The 27,647-nt window shown below is 41.0% G+C and overlaps 1 protein-coding gene across 1 annotated transcript; it reads left to right on the top strand.

The window, feature by feature from the left end:
* ZMYM4 (zinc finger MYM-type containing 4) lies at positions 1-26,323 on the top strand. Its single transcript, XM_058819930.1, has 27 exons — positions 1-520; positions 2,056-2,123; positions 2,691-2,861; positions 5,502-5,580; positions 6,276-6,528; positions 7,095-7,269; positions 7,376-7,588; positions 8,989-9,139; positions 9,806-9,921; positions 10,041-10,310; positions 10,784-10,934; positions 11,198-11,370; positions 11,465-11,615; positions 12,881-13,021; positions 13,313-13,350; positions 14,537-14,681; positions 14,852-14,976; positions 15,312-15,483; positions 16,050-16,103; positions 16,220-16,399; positions 16,920-17,014; positions 17,135-17,306; positions 18,915-19,066; positions 20,335-20,446; positions 21,536-21,784; positions 22,694-22,823; positions 24,356-26,323. Exons 1-27 carry the CDS (start codon positions 16-18, stop codon positions 24,561-24,563), a joined length of 4,449 nt encoding a protein of 1,482 aa, XP_058675913.1. The 5' UTR covers positions 1-15; the 3' UTR covers positions 24,564-26,323.
* The last annotated feature ends 1,324 nt before the right edge of the window (positions 26,324-27,647 follow it).

Raw genomic sequence — 27,647 nt, 5'->3', positions numbered from 1 at the left:
ATTCTGGATGCAGAGATGTCTGAGGACGCTGAGCACAACTTAGCACCTGCCCTGGACAGCTTGTCTTACGGAGCACCCAACCGAGCAGGAGCTGAGAATTCACTGCAGGGTGATGATCATGATTATTTTCTGAACTCTGGGGATCTTGCAGGCATACCTGTTGTTGGGAGTGACAACGAAGATGAGCAGAATTTCACTCCAAAAGACACTCTTTCTTCAGCAATTCATGATGAAGATCATCTGCAAGAGGGCAAGAGAGTTCCAGATCATGAACTGGACAGTGAAAAAGAAATTCAGGTTCAGAATGCAATCCAGAAGGATCTCACTTCCCCCTTTGAGCAGGGCCCTGTATTTAAATCACTTCGAAAAGATTTTAGCAGAACACGAGATAATGGCAAAGAGACTTTTTCAGCCAAGGACAAGAATAGAGAAGGACATTTTCAAGAACGTGAAAAACGATTGGAAAAAATCCCTAAAGATATGGATTCTAGATTGAAAAGCAGTTTTCTTGACAAAGCAGGTAACTGTTGCCATCATAGAGCTGGCTGCCCAGCAAAGAGGAAGAAAGAATTAGACAGAAATCAGCAATAGGGCTAATTATTAAAAACATCACCTTGTTGAAGAGAACAGGCAGAGCTGTGTGTAGGGGAGCATTTTATGAAGAACCCTGAAATCCAATGAACTGTCTTAGGAGGAGGATTTCAAAGGGCTTGGCAATGTCAGGGAGGTCTCATCCTCCACAGCTTGTTACAGAGCCTCAACATAACCTTTGTTGTTGTGGTTTCCTAAACCAAGCTGGGTGACAATTCAAGCTTCCTTTTGGTTTTTCTCACTGGTTTTTATAGACCATGGAGCTTCTTAAAAGAAAAGGTGATGAAGTTTAGGTTAAGTTAGTGGCCAGTAAAGATTTTTTGAGCAAAACACCAATTGTTCACTAATGCCTAGGCATTTAAAGCAGTGTGGATTTGATAGTATCAGGGAAAGGCTTGCTAGAAAGGAGTTAGTGTCTGCAGGAACTAAGCCAGAACATAGCTTGAAATCTGCTTTTCCTGGGAGACTGCTCCCCTTCTTCCTCCAATACTTGTGTCTTGGACTTCATCCAGCCAACATGGGAAGAACCAAAGATGCCTAAAATCCCTTTCTCATTTGACAGTCTCCATAATCTTGCTGCCCACACATTTATTTTTGTCTTCCCAAGCTCTGAAAGTTACAGCAGAGCAGTGAATGAAGGAGTTAAGAATAACCAAGCAGGAACACATGGTTTAATCTTATTCAGCAGAGGGAGGGTGAGCCAGCACGTGAGGCACTCCTGGCTGCTTGTTCACATTCACAGCTTCTAGTTTTGTGGTTTAAACTTTAAATGTTCAGCAACAGCATCTTCAAATCAGTGCTTCCAGGTGGCACCAATGATAGAGAAGCAATAAAGATATCTTTAATAATAAAGTTACAGATGTATCTCTACTTGTAACTTCAGTTTGAAGTCAAGGGAAGAATGTTTCTGTACATAAGATGTATTTCAGAAAGTTGTAAACACATGCAGTTAAAAGATCAGGTAAAGCAGTCAGTAGTTGAAACCAGAATGATAAATGCTCATGGAAATATCCAATATCTAGGCAAATCCAAAGTTTTTAAATGATATATTCTAAAAAAGCAGAAGATGCTATTTCCTGAGAAGAGGGGAAAAGGCAAAAGAACAGAACAGCAAAGAAAAAGCTGGAAGATGTTGCTCTGAAAAGTATTTTGTGATTTAAATGTCAAAACAGGGGAGTTCAGAACCTGCTGAGGTGTGGAAAATTCTGAATGAAGAATTTGCATCGGAAGCCTGCAACTATTTTGCTGGAATGGGAAAATGATGATCCAATAGAATAATTTTAAAAGAGCCAATTCTCTTTAGGGATTACCACCTTTCCTACAGGGAGGAGAAAGGGAGTAGTTTAATAGTGGTGAGGTGCTGTCAGCCACTGGGGTTGGGGAGCAGGATGAGACTCTGATAGTTTTAAAGGAAATGCATTGGAACCTGTATTCATTTCTATTTAATGTATATGTTTTCCTCAGTTCATAATCAAGTAGAAGAAACATTACGGACGCAGTTAGCGCCACAAACTCCAGAAACTAACTTCAGGGTAAGCTATAGATCTTTCAACCACTTTTGCAAGTGCAGCAATATGCTGGAATAATTCAAAATACGTATTTTGTATTTGAGTGTAAATTTGAGTGTTAAGGAAACTGATCTTCTGACTCTTAGACATCTTTGCTACTTAAACAGTACATATAATTTTGTAAAATTTTCCTGAGCCTCTCTTTGGATTGAGGATTCTTTTGGTAGCCACTTTTCTTGTTCAGCATGGTTGGAGTGACCGGTGAGCCGAACCTACAGCTGGATGCATCCACCTGACCTGCTGCTTTTTTTCCACATGAGCCAGGGAGCAGCTGTATCCACAGGAGACACTCCCAAACAACCAACTTACAGAGCTGGGTGTTTTCTGCTTTGCCCAGAGGAGTGGAAAGCATTGGGGGTGGGATGAGAGAGGGGGCTGCAGGGAGGATGAGGCAGCAGCTGCTGCCCAGCATTTCTCCCACCTTGGCAGGACCCAAATCTCTTGGTCTGCAGCACAAACTCCCCTTGGCAGCAGCCCAACTCCTCATGGCAGATGCAGGAGGGTGAATTCTTTTTCATATTATTGTTTCAGGAGTCTAGCTACCTATTTTCTAGTAAGGAATCTATTGGACAAGAGCTGGGGAATTCCTTTGCACCAAATATTAGAATTAAGAAGGAGCCTTTGGATGACGAATATGCTAAAGCTATGGCCCCACAGCAGGGACTATTAGACAAAATTAAAGATGAACCTGGTAATTCTGAGGTAAGTTTCCCATTGCATTTCTCATTTTGGTCTGACAGCTGACCGCTTAAGCTGAACAAAAATTCAGCCATTTATTGGTTTATTGACCGAAATTTAACTTGAAGAACATAGTTTAGTAGAAGGATTTTTCCCTCTTACACTACTACAAAAAAATTACCCACCCCCCTCAACTTTTTGATGTCTTGTTACCTTGTCTCTGAAAATGTTTTTCTTTTCAGTTAGAAACAAAGCCAAGTGCTCTAAAACTTCTGTAACTAAATCTGTGGCTACATAGACACTTTATCTAACTAGGAAATAAACTGTAAATCACATTTTGTTAAATAACTTATGAGTGCTCATAATTAGAGATATTAATTAAAGCAGCTAGTGCTGCTACTTCCTTCTTAAAAGCTGCCTTTGCAAGCATAGTAGTTCTTGTTTTAAATTAGCACTTAAAGGACTTAGGAAAATATTTAAGTACTTACACATCAGTGAAGTCAATTTAAGTATGTGTTTAAGTGACTTTCTCATTCAAGACTGACACTTTTTGTGATGATACAGGTAAAACTCAGTAATTGCAACCTGGAGAAGGTCTGACCTGTGGATTGGGCAGTGCTGGGGGCAGGATTGCTGAGCTCCAGCCAAGTTTTGTGCCTCTGGTTTGATGTGTAACACCAGGGGAATGAGCTGTGCTGCAATTCCTGGCTCCTCACTGCTCATATCTGGGTTACATGTCAGATTTTATATGTTAAAAGTGTGCAAAACTTCCCAAAATGATGCATCCCTTTGTACCAACATGTGAGTGTTGGTGTTCTGTGCAGGTGTTAGTTTTTAGCATCAGTCTTTGTCTTTCTGCTGAAGCTCCTCTGCTCTCTGGGCCTGTCTTCCCAGCACTTTTTCTTCTTTTCCCATAATACTCTCAATTGAATAAGTAAAATATTTGCAACTTCAGATTTTACTGTCCTTCTGATTTGTTCAGTCTCTGTGGGATTGTTTGGGTTTATTTTTCCTTGCACCTGTAGAATGTCAAACCACGTGTAGATTAGTTAAATCTGTCTCTTCTTTTGTCCTCCCAAGATGGCATCTGCTGTGTGGATTTGTGTGGAATGCAAGGCGAGATGTCTGTGGTTATCAAAGATCATATTAATAAGTAAAAATGAAGACTTGAAGAATTAAATGTCAAATATCGTATGGTTCAAAAAATTCCTTCCTGGAGTAAAATCCTGTGATTATCAACTCTGCCTGATACTGGAAAAGTAGGAGAACTGAGTTCATTTTGTTTTGCTTTAGATTGGAATTATTATGGGGGGGATTTTATGGATTTTTTAAAAATATTTCCTGAAAGATAAGAGCATTTCTTGCTGTAACCAATAGTTGGAGCTGAAGGGTTTTGGCTTTCAGCACTGTTAAGCTGCTGTGAAACTGCTTGATCATGCACAGTTGATGTCAGGATTTGCCTCCATTTCTTTTCCTACTCTTGACTAATGATACAATTACAGTTAAAATGCTTTAAAAACTGTGTGTCTGCAAATGATTAATTTTTAAATAATAATAATAATAATAATAAAAATGGTGCTTAAGAATCTCATCACAGCATGCCCATACCCAGCTTTGAGCTTCTCAACCTGAGATTTGATTGTTTCAGTCTGATGGTTCACATGGTCAAGGAATACCAGTGCCTGTCTCCTGGGAAACATGCTGAGAAATAGTTTGCTTGTCTAGTATAGAAATTCCAATTTTTCCCACAGGAGTGAGAGGAAGGAGTGCTCAGTGGAGGTTGTTGTGGGATTTTGGGAGCTGGGGGAGCATTTCACTGCCACTGGAAAGGGAAAGCTTCCTTTTGCTTAGTGATTCTGAGTTGGTTTCCCTGGCAGCCAGGCAGCAACTGTGAATTTAGCTCAGTCATAACATGACATCATGCCTCACTACTCCCAAACGACTGGAAGTAGGCTAAATCTTATCATCTCTGGAGTTCCAAGAGATTATGTTCTTCAGCCTATTAAGATTTCCATGTGGAGTGTTCCAAGCTGCTTTCTGGCTCAGATTTCTGGGGAGAGCAGGGGCAGGAAATGTGCTGGCAGTGTGAATAGCTGCTGGGGACTCAGCCAGTCATTTAGAGCATGTCAGCTATTCCAGCAGCAGCTGGCCAGGGATTTTCTCATCCTGTACCAAATGTGAGGTGATTCCCTTCATGCTGGAGCTGGGACTGTGATGGTCCAGCCTTGGTCTGCTGTAAAGCTTCACCTTAGGCTGCTCCATGATTTTAACTCCTGGTTAATACAGAACTCTCCCCTCCCAGCTCTATTTCCTTGCTATCCTCCTTTATGTGAAGATAAAACTTCTTTCCCAGAACAGGGGCACTTCCAGCTGGAAAGTTGGAATGGAAAGCAAAGATTTCCTTAAGTTTTACTCAATTCTGAGGTGTCTTGGAGTGCAGCTGCAGAGGGGGATGCAGCAGGCAGCCCCACCTGTCCATTTGTGCCCCCTCAGGTGTGGTTTGCTCTGAGCAGGAGCTGTTTGTGCTGCTCACTTGTCACCCAGCCTTTGGAGCAGGCTTAGGACAGCCACTCTTCCCTGAGGTTCAATGCAGCATTGTGAAGGAATGGAATCATGTAAGCTGTTATTACATCTGTGTGTTTGTTCTCTTTCCCTTTGTTTTAGGAGTACGGCCAACAGCCAAAATCTCAGGAAGGGGAGCTGAAAATCAGTGCTGTATTTTCAGTCAGTGGCAATCCTCTTGGTAAGGAATAGGCAAGACTAATTTCATTTAAATCTGTAAAATGTGTCACCTTTGCAAATACTGCAGGTCACTCTGCATTTCATTTGCTGTGTCTGATCCCAGTAGGAATGAAGAACTAGTTTGGTTTAGAGAGAATGAAATTGAGATTATAAAATAATTGTGGATTGAGGCATAGGAAAATTGAATGTAAAATGCATAGGAGAACTGAATGTGTTCAATAGTCTTAAGCTGAAGGAGGGCTGATTTAGATTAGATCTTAGAAAAAAATTGTTCTCCTATGAGGGTGGGGAAACCCTGGCACAGGGTGCCCAGAGCAGCTGTGGCTGCCCCTGGATCCCTGGCAGTGCCCAAGGCCAGGTTGGAGCAACTTGGGATAGTGGAAGGTGTCCCTGCTCCTGCCAGGGGGTGGAATGGATGATCTTTAAAACCCCTTCCCACCTAAACCATTCTGTGATTCCATGAAAGGGAAGTTAAAAGTGCATTCTCCATCTTCAGAGTAGTTATAAAAATCTGCTATGCAGAAAACCAGCCCAGGGCATGCATTTGTGGAGAGTTCATCTGCTATTTGATTCTCCTCTAGATCCTGACAACCCAAATAAAACTATGAGCTTGTGCCTGCCCCTGCACACTAGTGAGTTCTTTGTAATGGATCTGTAACACTGACTCTGTGTTTTCTCTGTGTGGTTTTTTTTTAGTTCCACAGCTGTCATCAGGTTTCCAGCCTGCTGTGGCATCCTCTGGCATGAGTAAAATGCTCCCCTCAGTTCCAAGCACAGCTGTTCGGGTTTCCTGTTCTGGCTGTAAAAAAATCCTGCAGAAGGGACAAACTGCCTACCAGAGGAAAGGCTCAACCCAGCTCTTCTGCTCCACACTGTGCCTCACTGGATACACCATTCCAGCTTCTCGCCCACCAGCTTCTACCAAGAAAACCTGCTCAAGCTGCTCAAAGTAGGACAGTGCTTTTATTAGTTCCACTAATAATTGATATTCAAGCAGATAATGAAAGGCTTCAGTTCTGCTCTTGTGCCCCTTGCTGCTTTGGTAGTGCTGCTCCTCTTATGCTTCCCTTCAAAAATTGGTGGCTGATGCTGTTCTGTGTTAATTGGTCTGTCTGCTTGCAGTTCCATTTCCTTAATTGGGTTTTACACACACATAGATTTAAAAGCCTCTGTGGTGCAGAATGCATCTTCTCTTTTTTATATTTAAATGAGCCAAATATGAAAAACTGTGTTTCAAAAGGTCCAGCATCCACCTGCCATTTCAAAATGTCATTGCACTCTCAAAATTGCTAACAAGAGTACCTTTTCAAAAAGTATTTTGTGCATTATTTCTTCTAAAGAAAAACAGATTTATGAATCCCTAAAATGAAGGAAAACATGGGTAGTTAATGTATTCAAGGTTTCAGTTAAATGGATGCACCCTCTCCTGGAGAATGTTTAGTCTCCAGAATAAGCAAGTTGACATGGATCTCACATTAATCCTTTATCTCTGTGTTTGTTTTTCTTTTTCCACAGAGAAATTCTAAATCCAAAGGATGTAATCACTGCCCAGTTTGACAACACAGACTTCAGTAAAGACTTCTGCAGCCAGTCTTGTCTGTCCACATATGAACTGAAAAGGAAACCCATTGTCACTATCCACACCAACAGCATTTCCAGCAAGTGCAGCATGTGCCAGAAGAACGCAGTGGTAATTTCAATTTTCCTCATTTAAATTTTAGCTCAGCACAACTTGCTGTCTCAGAGATGACCAGAGAAATTCTTCCTGTCCTTGCTGTTTATTCCTTTCCTTGCAGATCAGGCATGAGGTGAATTACCAGAACGTGGTGCACAAGCTCTGCAGCGACGCCTGCTTCTCCCAATTCCGCTCGGCCAACAACCTGACCATGAACTGCTGTGAATATTGTGGGGGATACTGCTACAGTGGCTCTGGCCAGTGTCACATCCTGCAGATAGAGGGACAGTCCAAAAAATTCTGCAGTTCCATATGTGTGACAGGTTACAAGCAGGTATATGTGATGGGACGAGGGGGAATGGATTCCCACTGCCAGAGGGCAGGCTTAGATGGACATTGGGAAGAAATTCCAGGTTTAGGTGGATATTGGGAAGAAATTCCAGGTTTAGGTGGATATTGGGAAGAAATTCCAGGCTTAGATGGATATTGGGAAGAAATTCCAGGCTTAGATGGATATTGGGAAGAAATTCCAGGCTTAGATGGACATTGGGAAGAAATTTCAGGCTTAGATGGACATTGGGAAGAAATTTCAGACTTAGATGGACATTGGGAAAAAATTCCAGGCTTAGATGGACATTGGGAAAAAATTCCAGGCTTAGATGGATATTGGGAAGAAATTCCAGGCTTAGATGGACATTGGGAAAAAATTTCAGGCTTAGGTGGACATTGGGAAGAAATTTCAGGCTTAGATGGACATTGGGAAGAAATTTCAGACTTAGATGGACATTGGGAAGAAAAAAAAAAAAATTATGGTAAATGTATTTCATCCAGAAAATAGCCTTCAGAATTAGTTGTCCTCTGAAACAAATCTGGAGATAAAATTAAATAAGCTGGAAACATTTTCATGCTGCTTTTATATCACACATCAAAACCCCATATGTGATAATTCTCTTGAAAATACAGTATGTTCAAAGCTTATAAGATTAAGTCAAATCTATTTTTAATTGATTTTTAAATAGTATTCAACTCAATTGTCAGGTACATTCTGATAGTTTCTGGAGGTTTGTGGGTGTTTTAAAATCCCTAAAAGCTTGTATTCTGTTCTGTCCTGTGAAGAGCTGGAATAGCTGGTGGTAGAACAAAGTGCATTTTTAAGGCTGTCATATTAAAATAATCTGGTGCACTAATTCTCAAAAGTTTTTTCCAAACTTAAAGACCTTAAAAAATCTTAAACACAGAAAATGTATTTATGAAAATCAAGCTTTTTCCTGTGTTTGTAGACCACACACTGAAAACTGTGATTATTACTAGAATAAGGATCTCTTTCCCATTTTGCTATCAAACATCATCAGGGCACCTGCTTCTCCCTGTTCCTTGTTTCCTCATCTCTTCAGTGGGAATATTGTTTATCTACAGAGCTGATGCATTAAAAACCATAAGCAAAATGTCAATCCCCTCAGCAATTGTTGGAAGTTGTCTGGTACAGGGTGCAGATCTGTGCTGGTACCTGTAGGAGTGTTTGCAGTACCCAGAGAGCCTGGTACTGGTTAAAGTGGCCTGGGCAGGTGCTCAAACCACAGCTCAGATCAATGAATCTGCACCATAAATAACACAGCTGTAAAACAAGCTCTCTTTCAAGCACGTTTTATAAGTATTTTATATATTAACGACAATTTCCAGGTTAATAAAAAATGCCAAGTTTCACATAATTAAACAATTTCCCTGTTTCCACAGAAGTCAGCTAAAATTACACCCTGCACACTGTGTAAATCTCTGAGATCTTCAGCTGAGATGGTGGAGGGCACAAATAACTTGGGGAAGATGGAACTGTTTTGTTCTGTTAACTGTTTGTCAGCATACAGAGTAAAATTGGTCACTTCTTCAGGTAAGCTCATCCTTTTACTTCCATAGAAGCTTCATTTCCTGTGGCTCATATCCCAGCTTTATTTGTCTTGAAAGTTAAGGCTGATATTCTTTTTGGGAGGGTGGGAAGTGTTTTTTAAGGGTTTTTTAAGTGTTTTTTAAGTGCTGAGATGGGAATGAAAGGACATTCTATTGTAGATAAATGTAGCAGTGACAGTACAGCTATTTCAATTTTGGTTTTAGGGAACTCCACATGGTAACCAATCTTAAATCTATTTTATTTTTGCTCTGGCAAGTGCAGCTGGTGGGTTTTCCAGCTAGAGAAACCTCTTGTGTGGACATCCCAGTGCTGGGACTCTCCTGGCCCTTGTTCCCTGGGGTGATCAGCTTTATTACCTCTACCCAACATTGCATGGAGCTAGGCAAACATTTTCAGCTATTTTTCATGTGGAAACAGAAAAATGCTTACTGACATCCTAGGGATACTGGGAGATTAATTAAATTTCTGGCAAGCACCAGGCACAGCAGCTGCAGTGTCTGCTTCTGAATCTGTGAAAACATCATCGTGGGCTTCTGTCTGTGCCTTGGCTCATCACTCAGACTCTGTTTTTGTATGCACTGTGCAAAATTAGCTGCAATACAACTTGATGTTGCATAAATCACTTTTTCTTCTCTGTTTCACCCTCAGGTGTTCAAGTTCAATGCAACAGCTGTAAAACCTCAGCAAACCCTCAGTATCACTTGGCTATGTCAGATGGGAGCATACGAAATTTTTGCAGCTACAATTGTGTAGTAGCTTTTCAGGTGTGACATTCTAGGATTTCTTTTTAGCTGAATTAACAGAATGCTAAATTGATGGTGGAAATACCCAGGTGTAAGACTTAACCACGTAAAATAAAACCTATTTATTTGTTTTCCCACAGAATCTGTTCAACAAGCCTACAGGGCTGAACTCCTCAGTGGTGCCCCTGTCTCAGGGCCAGGTCATTGTGAGCATCTCCTCGGGGACAGTGTCAGCCACTGGCACCACCTCAACTGTGTCCCCCAGCTCCACCAGCAGCCCAGCAGCAGCAGGGCTCCAGAGACTGGCAGCCCAGTGCCAGCAGGTCACCTTTACTCGTTCTGTTGTGAAAATCAAGTGTCACCACTGTAACAGATCATTTGCCACCAAACCTGAACTGCTTGACTACAAGGTAATAAAGATCAGGGCTTTCAAAGCTCTTTTTTCACAACAGAAACTCAAAAAATTCTTGTTTATGTGCACTGATCTGTCAGTACTGCTTTGTTGCTTGCACAGACCTGCTGTGGAGAGTTTTAAAACTGATTTTAACCAATATCAAATTAATACTGATATTATCTCTATGGTCTTAAAACCAGAAAAAAAAAGAACTCCAAAAAAACCCCAAACCAAACAATTGCCTGTCTAAATAAACACATCCCTGTCTCTTGTACCTTTTAATCCAAGGACAAAGACCATTGGTGAGGGCTTTCTGCAAGAAATTTTGCTTTATTATAAAACTAAATGGGGAGAATCATCTGCCAGTGCTCTGTTGCTGATTTCTAAGGGTATAAATACTCTTCTGCGTTTCTATTAACAATTTAAATGTATTATCTGGGATGTGACTCATTCAAACACTGAAACCAAAACATTCTGGCTGTGTTGCAGGGTAAAATGTTCCAGTTCTGTGGGAAGACCTGCTGTGATGAATATAAGAAGAAGGGCAATATGATGGCTTTGTGTGAATACTGCAGGTTTGAGAAAATTATCAAGGAGACAGTGAGAGTCTCAGGCATAGATAAAACATTCTGTAGTGAAGGTAAGAAAGGGCAAAACCCTGCCTCAAAGAAATCAAGTCACAAGTGTTTTTGCCTAAAAATTATCAGTAATACTAAAAGAAATCTAATATTTTTAAGTTAGGAATCTGGTTTTTATGTTTAGGAACACAGAACCCTGTTCACACTTTACATTTTAATGGTATGTTTCAATGAATAATTACAGACATCACTTAGTACAGGAATTAGGAGTGCTGAGGGATTATCATATTGATATTAAAGAATAATTTTGCTGTTTTTCTTTTAGTCTGTAAACTGCTCTATAAACACGACTTGTCCAAGCGCTGGGGAAACCACTGTAAAATGTGCAGTTACTGTTTACAAACCTCCCCCAAACTGGTCCAGAATCACTTTGGGGGGAAAACAGAGGAGTTTTGCTCAGAGGAGTGCATGTCTAAATTCACTGTTTTGTTTTACCAGGTAAGCTATATTCTCACATCCTCTAGGTTTTTATGCCTCTACCCCTTGTTGGTGTTTCCAGATGTGCTCAATTTCTCCCTCACTGTTTTCCTAGATGGCAAAGTGTGATGGTTGTAAGAGACAAGGTAAACTCAACGAGTCCATCAAATGGCAAGGGGAGATGAAGCATTTTTGCAATCTGCTTTGTATTCTGCTGTTCTGTAAACAGCAAAGTGCTCCTGACCCTCCACTCCCAAACAACACAGGTAAAGCAGCCTGAGGATGGTGTTGCCTTTTGATGTGTGGGGCAGTGAAATGGATATTTATCTGCAAATTCACTTCAGTGAACTCTCTAAGATCTGTCTTCTCCTGGGGAGCTTTTCTGTTGCTGTTGAGTGGTCTCTGGTTTAGATCACTCTTGCTTGAGACCATTTCAAACTTCTGTAGGTGTGAAATGCAATTGCTTTGTGTACCAAACAAATTTTCAAGAAGATGAAGCAAAAACACTTGCTTTCAGTCACTTTCATGAAACAAAAACCTGCTTCACTGGGGTAAAATCCACTGATATTTAGTGCAGACATGGTAAATATTAAATATCTAGCTTGTCTTCATAACACCAAGAAGATATGGTAGAATGTTAATATTCTTTTAACAATGAAATTAGTAGACTTAATGGTTTTAGATACAGACTCCTATATATGCACTTAAACCAGCCACTTCTGTGCAGTCTGTAGGCATATGAAGACTTCCCATTTCATGAAACAAAAAGCTGTTTCATTGGGCTAAAATCTACTGATATTTAGCGCAGACATGTTAAATATTAAATATCTAGCTTGTCTTCATAACACCAAGAAGATATGGTAGAATGTTAATATTCTTTTAACAATGAAATTAGTAGACTTAAGGGTTTTAGATACAGACTCCTATATATGCACTTAAAGCAGCCGCTTCTGTGCCGTCTGTAGGCATATGAAGACTTCCCATTTCTGTGGCATTAAGTGTTGATTCTTGGGAATTATCAATCCCAAGGTGTACAAGTGCTGTAGCTGTTTCCTTGAGCAGGTGGAATGGGAATGAGGGTAGGAATGAAGCCCACAGGAATGTGAACTGTGAGTTTCTGTAGAGACACAAAGAGATGAAAGGCCCTCAAAGACAGGAAGGGAAAGGAAAAGCAGGAATATCAGTGATCCTAAAGAAGGGCATAATTTCCCACTGAGTGGCTGCAAGAGTAGGATACCCAAAACCAATAAAATATGAACTGTCAGTTTTTAGGCCATGGTGCACATTGTTTCAATTCGGTGCAATCTGCTGCTTACATTGGTGGCAGCTCTTTTCCCTTCTTGCCTGATTTGCTTGTGGAACTAGCTCCTGTTTAAACTGAAATGCTGCAACCTGACACCTCCATCCCCTTCTCACACAGCAGCCTCTTTCATCTGGAGACAGATCTCAAGGGTGGGTGTTGTTTCAGAAATGCTTTTTTTCTCAATTATCTTACTGCTTCTTCTCATTTTCTTCTGTCCACTGTGTCCAGCAAACCTTTCCATGGCACCAGCCTCCTCCTCAGGCCCTCCTTCTTTAAGAAAGGACTCAACCCCTGTCATAGCAAACGTGGTGTCCCTTGCAAGCACCCCAGCTGCCCAGCCTACTGTTAACTCCAACAATGTTTTACAGGGTAAGGCAGCTGAATACCATGCCTGTACTTTTACATCTCTACTCCTGAACATTTATATTTGCTCAGGGATTTTACTGAGAACAGCGGCCACCTCTTCATTATGCTTCACGTCACTGCAGATGATTGCTTTTGTCCTTCCTTTATCTAGGGATAAATAATGACTTAAATTTATGTACATACATCAGGGAATGAGTTTTAATTGGATTTCTTTTTTTTTGACCTTGGCAGAATATGGATTATTGTTCTTGATGAGAAGTAGACATGTTATTGTATGGTTTTTTTCCTTCACAGGTGCAGTCCCTACTGTGACAGCAAAAACAATAGGAGATGTAAGTTTTACAAGACTTTTTTCACTTTTCAGATTGTATAAATAACAAGTAAAGTATCCAAGACTTTGGCACTATCATTTTGTAACTAAAATTCATCCAGCTTGTGGATGCTTTTAAAAAAATGCATAGAACTTAGATGGTACAAAAGTCTTGTGTCCACTGACAGATTGGATGTTTTAAAGCAAAATTTAAGACTGTAGCTCTTGGGATTGTAGCTCAGATTGTAGCTCTTGAGGTGTCTGTGGTTCCCAAGTAATTCATGTGTGGTTTCTGCACTTGAGGCTGCCTTTTGTGCCCAGAAGTGGGATAGAAGAGCAAAAGGACCAGCCTGGGCTGCTGGGACTGACATGACCAAGCTTCTGCAGCTTCATTTTCCTTCCCAGCCCCTGGCAGTGTGGTGACAGAGCTGTGGGGAGCCACTGTCACCACTTATCTGGGGATAACTCTGAGAGTCCCTATTCCTGAGCTCTTTGAGGTTTGTGCTGTAACATCCTGCAACTCTCCTAAAATCAGAGATGCTTTTATGTAGCTTTAGTTTCTGGAAGATTGACAGCTTTGCTTTTAGCTGGAGTGTCATTTATGAATTAGAGTATGAGTTTTCCCTCTTGAAACAGATCCTGTTATTTGAATGCATGACTGCAAATTACAGTTAGCAGGACATTAGTACAAGCATGAATAGTCAGTCTGTGTGTATCAGGAAATGATACTGCTGCTGCCAGCATTGCTGTTCCTTTTTTACATTTATTTGCTTTCAGTGGTTTCACATTAGTTTACTCAATTTTATCAGTGTCTGTATCAGGCAGACTTTTAGTCATCAAAAGTATCTTAACATAATTCCTCTTCATATCTCTGCCATCAGTAAAATTCCAAGGTCAAAAGTTTATAGCAGTTATTTGACTACAGAAACCAAATATTCTTGCAGATTTGTTCACTGCACTGTTAACAAAATAAGCTTTATTAGCAAAATTAGCTTTAAACAGCATTATTGTTGAATCAAATTAAATTAAGATGGAGACCAGAAAGCACCAAATAAGCAAGCTTATTTTGCAGTAGTTTTTAAATGATCATTTTTATCAGCAAATACAGTTTTAAATTGTTCAGCTTCCCCTAGTATAGAACAAACTCTAGTCTTATGTTATCTTTCAAACCAATACTGACTCGACCCTCGTTTGTGTTTTCCAAACAGGCAAGTACCCAGACAGATGCCCTAAAGCTCCCATCATCAAAACCGCCCAGGCTTCTGAAAAACAAAGCTTTATTGTGTAAGCCAATCACCCAGACTAAGGCCACCTCCTGCAAACCTCACACACAAAACAAAGAATGCCAGACAGGTGGGTGTGTGATCTCCTACCCCTGTTGGAATTGTCTGTACTGCAGTTGAGAGAGAATACATGATTTATGTAACAGAGAGTATTTTTGAACGTATAATTAAACCTTAACTAGTTTTCAGGTTGTTGTATGGTATTTTCCAACATTTTTTGGTCTGTTTTTGTTATAACAGAAGGAGAAGAAGCACCTGCCCAACCCCAGATCATTGTGGTACCTGTTCCTGTACCAGTGTTTGTGCCAGTGCCCCTCCACCTCTACACCCAGTACACACCAGTTCCCCTGGGAATGCCAATACCTGTAAGTTATGCTGCAGTTCTGTGTAAGTTATGATGCTGTTCACTACAGAAGGCAGTGGTTCACTGTGTCACTGGGTGCTCTGTCTGCTCATGCAAGTGATATTTGGAGTCTTTGATGCCATTTTCCTCCTTATTACATCATATTTGGTTAAACATTATCACACAGAACTACCAAATTGTAGGGAGAGTACAGAGCTGTCCAGTCTGGAGTTATTTTTAACTTCATTTTAGTAGTCCTAAAATATACATAAGGCTAAATGGAGGGACTTCCTGAGGTGTATTTGCTGTTTCCCTTCACCCCTAAGTATGTTCTGACATTTTCCACCTGTTCCATAGGTACCAGTTCCCATGCTCATCCCAAGCACCCCGGACAATGCTGATAAGATCATTGAAAACATTCAGGAAAACAAGGAAAAGGTTTCCATTAATCCATTTGAAGCTGATCTCCTTCAGATGGCAGAAATGATTGCAGAAGATGCAGAGAGAGATAAAACACACTCTCATGGTGGTAGGTGGTGGTTTTAAAAAGGATATGAAATGCAGTGAGGTGAAGGTCCTCTCACCACAGAATTTCCCTTTCCCTCATTCTACATGCTGATTTGACTTGTGGTGACAGGGACAGGTTACCAGAGGTGGAAACCTCCAGATCAGTACATCATGTGTTAGAAGGAAGAGTCAAAATCAAGAAGACAGAGCAGCTGCCTTGAAAGAAAATTTTCCTATCAGGCTTTTTATGGAGGGTGAGGCAGGTCAGAGTTTGTTGGAGAGCGACCAATCCATGTAATGAAAGTGAAACAAGCTGGAAAAAGATAAACAAAATATCCTACTGGATAACAATCAGGGAGGGATGGAAGCCTTTGGAAAAGCAAACCTACATTAGTTGTGATTTCTGTCTCCCCTGCAATAGCATAAGCAAGGTAGAAAGCTGCTAGGAGAGCTGCAGTGGAGGAGAAGGCACAGCATGTGTGTTCATGTTATCACCTAATACATAGATTTTTGCTGTTCAAAGTATTTTATATCAGTTGTGCAAACTGTCAGCCATGTGTAGATACAGATTTCCTTTTTTTTCTAAAGGATCTCAAACATCTGAGCACGAGCTCTTCCTGGACCCCAAGATATTTGAGAAAGGTCAGTCAGATTTCTTTATTTTCCAAATGGATTTTGATCCTGCTGCATCTTTTCTTGCAACCTCCTGGTTCTGCCTTTCCTGTAGCACATGGTGCCTGTGGTCCCTCTCGTTGCAGACCAGGGCAGCACATACAGTGGAGATCTGGAATCAGAGGCAGTGTCCACTCCTCACAGCTGGGAGGAGGAATTGAATCACTACACCTTAAGATCCAATGCCCTGCCAGAGCCTGATCCAGAGCTCAAGCCGTTCTCCAAAGGTGATGTGGAACAGGATTTGGAGGCAGATTTCCCATCAGGTCGGTGTCATGTGAAGAAAAACTCATTGTTTTATAAAAGCACACACAATTCTCTGCATGAACATTGTCCCAGCAGCCTGCTTGTGCATTTTCATCTAGTGACAGTGGATATTTAAAGCTGCAGTAGTTGATCACATCTATAAAATATTACTATTGTTAGAATATTACTGCTGTCTTTAAAGACAGCCTCTGACAGGAGTAGCAGGAAGTTCTTGCTTACCTCCTTTGAATTCATCATTTCTGTATCCCTGGGTATAATCCATGTGGAGTGGTTGCTAAGATATTTGTCTGAATAAATGCACCCACTGTTTGGGGGGCTTTTTTGTCCTACTGAGAATTTACCATCTTTAAACAGCAAATGCACGGATTGCTAAATTAGTCAAAATATTCAGGATTACTTGAATATACAAGTGTGATTGTCAGCTGTAAGGTGTCCCATAGTACCTCAGTGACAGTGACACTTCTACCTGGGCTGCTAAATCATGTGATTAAACTCTTCATGGTGTTGATTTGACTCCAGACTCATTTGACCCTCTCAGTAAAGGACCGGGTTTGCATTCACGTTCACGAGCGAGACGGAGACACAGGGATGGCTTCCCCCAGCCAAAAAGAAGGGTAAGGAAGTATTTCTACAACACAAATCCCTTCCATTTTGAAATAACCACTAATCTAACCATCCATGGATGAGGAGCTGATGAAATTCTGCTTGGTTTGGGTGTCTTTGTTTGCCTGTAGGGACGGAAGAAGTCGGTGGTTGCTGTGGAGCCTCGGGGTTTGATGCAGGGCTCCTACCCTGGCTGCTCTGTTTCTGGGATGACCCTCAAATACATGTATGGGGTAAATGCCTGGAAAAACTGGGTCCAATGGAAAAATGCACAGGAGGAACAAGGGGACCTGAAGTTTTCAGGTAAATTTGTCTCTGAGTGGAAACAGAACTACTTAGTTGAAGAGCATTTGGTTTGATTCATTGTTCAGGTAAAAATTTGGATTAGATACCACTGAGTTTTGCAGTGCCCATTAGTAGAAAACAAATTTTATAGAATTCTGTCTTGCATCATTCCATGCATTTAAAAATCATAGCTATTACACTTTCAATTGATCTGTTTCCTTTAAAAAAAGTCTTTAAAGCATTAGAAATCTCCACATTGCCTTCCTTTGCATGCAGTAGTTCTTCATTTGCAGCACAGATGCTTTATGCAGCTGCAGAGCTTTTCTGAGCTATTATAGAACCATGAAATTACAGATCTATCAGGCCATAATTCTAAGTTGACAGCACCAACTTGGCCCCATCCATTTTATTTGTAGCTGGCACATTCCCAAAGTATTTGTTGGTCAGCAGAACTGTTTGCTGTAAAAAAATTGTTTGATCCAACATCAAAATCTTAACACCTTATTTCTAGGCTTCACAGCTGGAAAGAAACATTTCAAAAATCTGCCCATTCTGTGCTGCAACCTGCCTGAAATGTTATTACTCCTCATGTCTCACAGAGGGGATAGATAACAATGACAATTAAATACCATTTTGTTTATTTTTCCAATGATTAATTTATTTTTTTTACAAAAGCCCAGCAGAACTGGGATTTGGCAGTGTCTAACTCCCCCTTTCCCTGGTCTCAGATCTTACATCATTGCACTGAGTTTTGTGGGCAAATTTTCAGAGTCAAGCAGAGAATTTAAATTAGGAATAGAATTGAGCATAATAAATACTTCTGCAGTTTAAAGAACTGAGCATGGCAGAGCTATGATAAGAAAAACCTGCAAAGGGAAAAATTCTAGTTAGGATGAGATCTGCTTTTTCATCTCTTACTTGGAATTTTTGTTGTCATTCCATGACAGCAGCTGGGGTTTATTTCCCAGGAGTATTCACATGAGTTACTATATTTTCTTCTTGAGGCTAAGGAAGTAAATATTACAGTCATTTCCAGGAAACTGTGCCCAGAAAGATTCCCAAGCAGGCATTTCTGAGGTGTGGAGCAGCCAAGCCTGGTGATTTCATTGCAGATCATTTCATCAATCAATTCCTGGTTGTGCTGCTTCCCTTTCCAAACCTGCACGTCCCATTGAGCTCTTCCTTTAAGAAGTGAGATCTGCTGCACTCAACTCATGGTTAGAAATACTCAGGGTCTTTTTCTGATCCTGGAGTGAGTCTCTCACTCCCCTGAGTCCTGCTGGAGGGGTGAAACCCATTTATCAGCCTCGAGCTCATTGCAGCCTTTGCTGTCCCACATTTTGGGTTCAGCAGACTCCCAAACATTTACATGTCTGGACTCCAAATTCCTGCAGCCTCAGCACTCATTGTAACATTTACACTGATTGCACATGCAGCTGGTCTGGGTTTTATTGGCCAAATCATTCAGTTCTCAGCCAACAGATAGGAAGGAATTCACCATTTAATCATACAGGGTAATTCATGTATGAGACAGGAATTTAGGAGTTTTGCCTACATGAAATAATAAGGAATATGGGACTATTTAATGTGCTGAATTAATTTTTCTGATCATTTCCTCAACCCTAGTTCATCCTGTGAAGCTCAAGGAGGACATTCTCTCCTGCACATTTGCTGAGCTGAGTTTTGGGTTGTGCCAGTTTATTCAAGAGGTGCGGAGACCAAACGGAGAAAAATACGACCCTGACAGCATCTTATACTTGTGCCTTGGAATTCAGCAGGTAACTCTGGGACTGGGGCACTCCTGAGGAATACAGAACTGCTCTGGTCACTTATGGGACATCCACAGCCCCACAGAGCAGCTTGGGCTTTATAGAGGAGGCAAGAATTTCATTGTTTGCTTTAGTCCCACATATGACCCATTTTTATGGATTTTCGTATGGTCACAGTGACCAAATTCTTCTGTCCTTATAGGAGTGTGATGTTGAGTGTTTCTACCTAGACATAAGAACTTGGATTTGGAACTTTTTGGATCATTTTTCATGTTTAGGAAGGATTTGCTCCTCAGAAATTCTTGTTTTAAGATGAAATGGTTTAGAGCTAAAATAATTACCCAGAGTTCTTCCAATATATAACTTTATGTGGAAGAGGTTGCCCAGGAAGGATTCTCAGTGACAAGACAAATAGCTGTTGTGTTGGCAATATTTACAGAGAAAATACACTGGGAATAACTGTATTGTAATTAGTAAATACTAAAAATAATGTAGTAAGTCCTTATTACCAGTCTTGCAACAGTAGCAGTACAAACTTAGAATAAAGCTAATTTATGTTTAAAACTCCATGTTCAGTACATTTCTGTTTCCTTTAGAACAGCCTGCTTGGTCCTGTTCTGAAACTCATTTTGAGATTAAGAGTCAAAAGCTATTTTGACATAAAGCCTATTTAATTAGATATGGAATTATCTTAATTTTTTTCCTTGCTATGTTTGGACAAAATGTAGAAAGAGTTAAAATTCAAAGGGCCGTTGATAAATTCTCAGAGTATCAGGGATTTTTATGTCACAGTTTTGACTTATTCATTGATACAAACTCCTTTTAGGAAACTTTTAAACTGCTCCTTGAAAAGTTTAAAGAACTTTTCTTCCTTGGTGCTGCAAGTGGAGCAATTTCAGCAGCCTGTGTCTCTTGTCAGGAGGTATTAACATGTAAAGTTCATTTCAACAGAAAAATTCTTAATAACTATTCTGGTTTTTATAGGCAGAATAATATTTAAAGGAATTTCAAAAATATTTAGAGGAAGATGATTTTGCAGAAAACAGCTCTAGAGCTTGAAATATTAACCACAGTTCTTGCTGAGCCTCTCCTTTCATACTGGAGTGGTCCCAGTCCGTGCAGACAATTTGATTTACTGTTTTACTGGAAATTTCACCAAAGTGTTTGTCCCCATAAGCCACTGGGAGATAAGAAAGGAAAATAATTTGATGTGCTGTATCTTCTCACAATGTTTTATAATCATAAACTGTTTTTATTTCTGTTTTTTTCTCTTGCAGTACCTGTTTGAGAATGGTAGAATAGATAACATTTTCACCGAGCCCTATTCCAGGTTTATGATTGAACTTACAAAACTTCTGAAAATCTGGGAACCTACAATTCTTCCAAATGGTAGGACAATTCTTTTGTTTTATATAGCTGCATGACAAAGCTGTATCATAAATTAATATTTTCTCAGGACCAGGAAGAGAATGTGATCTGAGGCTCTCACATTAGTCTCCCCTCTCTACACCATGGATTTTATATCTGTTTCTACCAGTTATGATTATTCTTAAATGTATCTTTGCCTCTGATCAATCCTTAGAAAGAAAATATTTCTATTCTGGCACTCAACACATTAGTTTTCTTCATCCCTCAAGTTTCAGCTCTTTTTTTCATACAGAAAAAAAGTTAGCCAGAATTTAGCCAGAATTTAATGCTGTATTTGAGGTGAGGTACTGCAAAATCTGTGTACAGCTGCACTGATATTTCCCTATTAGTGCTGGGAATACTCCTGGTGAGTTTGGGGATCACATTAACAAATCAATGGGATCTTGTCTCGACTCCAAATTAAGACTTCCCAAATTCTGCAGATACTTTTATTTGGTTTTCAAGCCTGATTATGGTGTTTATAGAGCTGAACACCAGCCCTATGAGCACACAACATCTTTAGAGTATCAGTGAAATTTGAATTAATATTGGCAACTCCAAAACTGCCTTTTCATTTAGAAAAATGAACTTTTTATTTCATACAGAAATAATCCAATTACCTATAGTTTGCTGCACCCAGTGATATTTTTTTTACAACAAATTTCTTCTAAGCCCCCACATCTCCCTTTCCTGATTTAGGATAATCACAATGGGCTGTTTATACACAAAATGGGACATTTTAAACTCATACTTCACATTGTAGGAATTACATGTTGCAGTTGGCTGGCTGTGGTTTAATACAGTGAAATTAGAACTTAGTGAGAATCTGCTGGTGTCTGCAGCTCCTTTTTATCCTTTTCTTCATGTATTGGAAGATCATGCTGTTCCACAGCTTGGTTCTCTATGCTCCCCCTCATGTTTGCCCATGCAATATTCTGGTTTTATTGGATTACAGTTGCTGATGATAGGTGTGAATTTGATTTGATATGTGGTTCATGAATAGAGGTTAACTGAAAAAAGATTTATATGCATAAATAACTATTTTCTTTTTTCTTTACCCATTCCTTGTAGGTTATATGTTCTCAAGAATTGAAGAGGAACACTTGTGGGAGTGTAAGCAGCTGGGTGCATATTCCCCCATCGTTTTGTTGAACACTCTTCTGTTCTTCAACACCAAATATTTCCAACTAAAGAATGTCAGTGAGCACCTGAAACTGTCCTTTGCCCACGTTATGAGGCGCACCCGAACTCTGAAGTATAATACTAAGATGACATATTTACGTTTTTTCCCACCCTTTCAAAAACAAGAGGTAGAATCAGGTGAGTGCTCTCTGATCTTTGGTGTTTGGACAGTCACATTTGTGTGGTCTGAATGACAGAATCACAGAATTCTGTGATTTTGTGTTGTCTGCTTCTCTTTTAAAAAGGATTGGGGAGAAATATGTTCTGCATATGCTGCTATCCTGAATACATTTGCAGTATTTTTCATTGCTTTCAAGAGAAATTCTCATATGCTGTTATCCTGAATACATTTGCAGTATTTTTCATTGCTTCCAAGAGAAATTCTCAAAGAGCCAAGGCACCCAGGAAAAACTTAAAGTCACAGATTTGGCTGCAAATTTGTTTAATAGTCTTTCATAACATCCTCAACTTGCATAAAGCTCTATTAATACTGCAAGAGTTTAAGGCCTTTACTGAAGTTCTTCTCTCAGCACTTCATTATCTTGGGTTTTGCAGGTCCAGACCTTTGTTGTGCCTTTTTAATTCCCATATTTGTCCTGGGTCTCTGTGGGGAGCAGACCAAGCAGCCCCAGTGGAGAACAACAATATGGGGTTTGCACTTAGAGGCAAAGACACACAAATTTTTGTTCTCAATTAATTTTGGCACTTGGGAAGGGGAAATCTTTGATCCTTTTGGCTTCTTCAGTTCAGAGCTCCAGTGCATTACATGAATTTGTCTTAGTAAGTAAAATTCTATCCTCCATATTTTCCTGCAAGTTCTTGTGGGTTTTCTAGATGTGGACCTGGCCTGTAGGATGTGCAGTCCTTGCCCACCCAGCAGATGACACAGGTGACCATGGTTGGATGGTGACATGTGACAGAACCAGTTCAAGGAGTGGGTTTGGGTGATGCAGAGTCACCACTGGGTGCTGGGCTGAGACACCAGGCCTTGTTTCTGAATGTGCTGCTTTTCACTGAGCTTCTGTGATGCCATTTTTGTGTGTCCAGATAAATTATCAGTAGGCAAGAGGAAACGCAGTGAAGATGAGGAGGTTCCCACAGCAGTGGAAATGGCTGAAAACACAGATAATCCCCTCCGGTGCCCAGTCCGACTTTATGAATTCTACTTATCAAAATGGTGAGTGACAGAACTTGAGTTTTGGTCTGTGTGTAGATTGGAACAGGCATTTGGGCAAGGAGCCCACTCAGACCTTCTGTGCCTGTGCTTTCCCAGTCCCTCAGTGGGAGCAGAACAGGAATTCCAACAGCAGCACTGCTCTGAGACCCCCAAACAGCTTTTTTGTTTGTTTGTTACTGATGTTGAGTCAAGAACAGAGTTACAGAGAGAGATGTATTCTTTAAATAAATAAATTCTTTGATATAAATGTGAGACATTACTACAGTGCCCATGGCATTCTCTCTCCCTTAATTCCCATACACCATCCTTGTGAGGAGATTATAACTAATACCCAAGGAACATCATGCTCCTTGTGAAAGAATACAGGAGAAGAGTGAATTTGGTAAAACTCCTGATAAATTTTGCCTGCTGAGATGTGAGATTAACTAGTGTTTAGGAGTTAGGAAGGAGACTATAGCAAGGACAGAGATATAAATCATTTTTCTCTCCTGTTTCTGTATAAACTTCAGTTAGATCCTTGAGCAGGTGGAAGGTGATGTTCTTCTCTCTTCAAAGGAAATACACATGTAAAATGAAACAGCATCTCATTAGTGTCAGCTGAAACTCAGATAAATGACCCTCAGAAATGGATCTACTGAGCTCACTGCAAATATCCCATTCCTGAGGCAGAGGCAGGCATTCAGCTGTCCAGACTCTTTCTCTCCCTCTTCTTACCTTCCTTGCCTTCACTGGCACATTTTTAGAAGCTTTTAGTTGTTCTTGGGCTGGGGAAACATTTTCCTGCTGCCCAGCATATTCCATAGCTGAGCCTCTGCAGTGGTGAAGGCAGCAGTACAAATTCCCTTTGCTGTTTTGGTGTTTTATCCCAAAACCAGGCAGGAGGGACTTGGAACCCCACCAGAGCCTGGAAGCTGCCTTGGGGTCAGTCAGGCTTTCAGGCAGATGGGCTCAGCATTGCAGCATGGCCAGGCAAGCTGGGATTTGGTTTTACTCACTCTTAAACACCACCTTAGAATCATTTAGGTTCCAAGAGCCCTCAAAGCTCATCAAATTCAGCTGTTCCCCAGCACTGCCAAGGGCACTACAACCCATGTGCCCAAATGCCACATCCACATGGCTGTTAAATCCCTCCAGGGCCAGGGACTTCACCCTGGGCAGCTGTGCCAGGGCTGGACAGCCCTTTCAGTGAAGAAATTTTCACTGATATCCAGTCTAAGCCTTGAGGCCATTTCCAACAATTCTGGAATCCCAGAGCCAGTTTAACTCAGAGATTGCATGTGAAATCCATCTATCACTCTATCATTAATTGGCTGACACTGAAGAACCACTGCTGTAAAGAAGTTACTTTGATTTTCTTTGTTTCTATAAACAACTAATGCTGACTGACCTGGAAACAACTTAACTGTTCTCTCTTCAGAAGGGGGAGACAGTGTTGCCATGCCAATGTAACTTTGATTTCTTTGCTGATTCTCTCTTAAACTTTTGGTAAGATTGTAAATGCATCCTAAGCTTTGTTTCCTTTGCCTTGGCAGTTCTGAAAGTGTGAAGCAGAGGAGTGATGTGTTCTACCTGCAGCCCGAGCGCTCCTGTGTTCCCAACAGCCCCATTTGGTATTCCACATTGCCAATAGACCCAGGAACCTTGGACATCATGTTAACAAGGATTCTAATGGTGAGGGAGGTACACGAAGAACTTGCCAAAGTCAAATCAGAGGACTCTGATATTGAGTTATCAGACTAACTGCAGTGGGGTATTTTCCTTTGAATACACATCAGAAGCACCAAAATGTGAATACGTCCAGCCTTTGGAAAATGTGTATCAAATAAGCCAAGATAACGTCACCTACAGGCAGATTTTGTACCACAGTGGATGTACAAACTGGAACTGGAAGGAAGCAAAGGAAGCAAGCTGTGTAAGCTGCAAATCCCAACGTCCTGCAGCACTGATCAATCCTCAGAACAAATCCAAGTGGAACTCACCCATTGGATTGGTGCATAAATCCTTTATCTGTTTAGGATTTTTAAAAGTTGTGAGATCTTTCTAAGGAAAAAGAATGGTTGTGTAAAATCTACCCTCACACTGGTGGGTATGGAGAGCTAGATTGTGGCTCAGGTGACTTCCCAGCCTGCTGGCTGGCAGCCCTTGCTGCCAAGGAACACGTGGAGATCCTTGAGCTCTTCCAGAGGATCCAAGAGAAAGGGGTGAGGTTGAGACAAACAGACACCTTCCATTATAAATACACCCACACCTACACTTTTATAATTTTTTTTTTGAAAACTGGGATCAAATGTTAGGAAGGCAGGAGCCACTGGCCATCCCAAGGGACAACTCTGGCTGCTCTTAACTGGTCACACGAGGCTGGACTCCAGCTCCAGGCTCACACCAACTCCAGCTGTGTTGGAAGAGGTGCTACAGGTCAAACTTCTGAGTGACCTTTGGGGAATGTCCAGGAGGGATGTCCTGGGCTCTGTGCAGAATTCCTTTCCCAGCCCAGTAGCTCTGCAGTCTGTCCATATAACCCAGTGAATACTGTGGTGCGTGGAAAGTTCATTTCCCTTAAGGCAGCTTTCCTTTCTCCTCTTTCCCTACTCCTATGGTTTTGATTCTTTTGTAAGGCAAATCTAGAGAGGGCTTTGTCATTTCAAAAAGGAATACACACACTCTCTTTCTCTTTCCACCTTTGCAACACGGGCAGTGTTGTACAAAGGATGCAGTATTACTTCTGACTACAGAACTGTGGTAGAAAATGACCATGTGTGTTTTTATCCCGCCCCACCCAAAGAGATTTAGTCATAGTGTTGGAAATTGAAAGAGATTTTTTTTAAGGCTTGGCTGTTACTGAGTCTTTTGGAAGAGTAAAGCTCCCATGTGGTGTTTAGAGGACAGGACATTATCAGATACTGTCTGTATCTCTGTTTTCTCAAGCTCTAGGTGTGTGTTTCTGCTGACCAGAGGTCACAAATTCACTGGAAACCCAAGCTATTTTTGAAGAGGAGAATTATATGGTTTTTATCTAGCTCTGGTCAGTTATCCATCTTCTGTAACAAGGGTCTGATATTTGAGCTTGTCACTAAAATTTCAAGAGATGAAAATCAACAGCCTTGAAAAATATTTCAGGTTTTTTGTTTTGTTTTGGTTGGTTGTTTTTTTTTTTATTATTATTTTTTTAGCAGTTACAAAAGTAATTTAACAAAAATAAAATCAGAAAGTAGTCTATTGACGTTGTGTACTCGGTAGTCCTGTCCCTGCCTGTAACAGATTTCACTGATGTATTTTTTAATACAGAAAATTATGTGAAAAGTAAAACCTGCCCCTGATTCTGTCTGACCAAAGCCCATCTGTGTCTGTCATTTCTGAGCAAAGGTTCTGCTTTCTCCATGGCCTGGCAGGGGGAGATGTTTTGGCCACTCCTCAGCACAGGGATGCTCCTGCAGGCTCAGTTCCTGCTCCATGGACACCAACCTGCCCCTCCCCATTGTTACACTGAACAGTGACATTGCAGGCACAGTGGTTTGGATTGGGAAGGGACAGGGAAAACAAAATGATGCTGGAAAGATCAGTTTGGAGGGGATTGAGAATGTCTGAGGTGTGCCCAGAGCCTCGGTGGCACAGGGGAGGCTCCAGGAATTCCTGTGTCTCCTCTTCCTTCCCTGACTCCCCTGGGAATGAGAAGGCAGCAATGAGGACAGGCTGTGGGGAGGGCAGGATGGTGTGCAAAATAATCCCAAAGTTGAGAGTTCCTTAACAGAGTTTAACAGAAATATTCCCATAGAATAACACAGGATGTTTGTACCTTATGGGAAACACTTTGCTTCCTCTGAACACCCTCACTGTTTCTTGTCTGGGAGCACCTTAATTGTGGCCAATCTTTTTGCAGGCACTGAGAATGAGAGATAGGCAAGTGAAATCACTTTAACTTTCACTGGCTGAGAGCAGAGTTGTTAAACATGGTGTAAACTCCTTTGGTGTGGTGGCTGTGACATGAGAAACGTTTCATGGCAGTTCCATGGTAATAATTAACACAGTAAGTAGTTTTAGTTTCTATTTCACTCCTGCTTGGAGGCCCTTTGGCAATGGTCTGTTTTTCCCAGGGTCTGCCTGGGCTGTTTTTGCCTCTTGAAGGATTTCTTGTCAGCTCAACTCAAGTTCACACAGACAACACAAGAAGGATTACCTTGAAGGATTAAAGTATATACAAATTATACACACAGGCTCAAAGTTCTGAACACAATCTTGTTTGTAATCAACATTTCTGACTACTGAGCACACAACATTTATTGAGATACTGTTTTAAACCAAAAAAAAAAAAAATCATGCTATGTCCTGCTGAATCCCAGAGTTAACTGGGCTGGAAAAGTCCTTTGAGATCATCAAGTCCACCCTGAGACCAGCACCAGCTTGGCAACCAGACCATGGCACTGAGTGCCACATCCAGTGTTAAACTGTAGTTTCAGTGTGGACAGAGAAGCAATAAAGATGGGTGTGAGAAAGAAAAATGGAAAACTCCCTGCTACAGGGTTCCTCCAGCAGCTCCCAGTGCGGGAAGTGCTCAGTGCAAACCCACTGCTCCATCCTGCTTCAATTCACTAAAGAAGGGAACTGGGGGCATGCTGAAAGCCACAGAACTGGGTGCAAAAGGAAGTTAAATTACCTTGGGAATTATTCTGCCAACTACTGCTTTAAAAAAAACCACTCCAGGATTTCTCTGGAATAGTTTCCAACTCCTTGGAGATTTAAAACAGCAGCAAAGTCCCTTGTCACATGTCCCCAGCTGTGCTGCTGCCTCAGTGCCAGGGCTGGCAGGTGACTCACAGCAATGTGCAA

The sequence above is a fragment of the Ammospiza caudacuta genome, chromosome 25 (assembly GCF_027887145.1).
Source record: "Ammospiza caudacuta isolate bAmmCau1 chromosome 25, bAmmCau1.pri, whole genome shotgun sequence".
Lineage (NCBI taxonomy): Eukaryota > Metazoa > Chordata > Aves > Passeriformes > Passerellidae > Ammospiza > Ammospiza caudacuta.
The sequence above is the reverse complement of the archived record's forward strand: the minus strand, read 5'-3'. Positions and strand labels throughout refer to the sequence as shown.

Coding starts and splice junctions, on each gene's coding strand:
- ZMYM4 (XM_058819930.1), top strand. CDS start 16: ATGTCTGAGGACGCTGAGCACAACTTAGCACCTGCCCTGGACAGCTTG. Junction 6,529..7,094: donor ACCTGCTCAAGCTGCTCAAA/GTAGGACAGTGC, acceptor CTTTTTCCACAG/AGAAATTCTAAATCCAAAGG. Junction 17,307..18,914: donor AGGGGACCTGAAGTTTTCAG/GTAAATTTGTCT, acceptor CCTCAACCCTAG/TTCATCCTGTGAAGCTCAAG.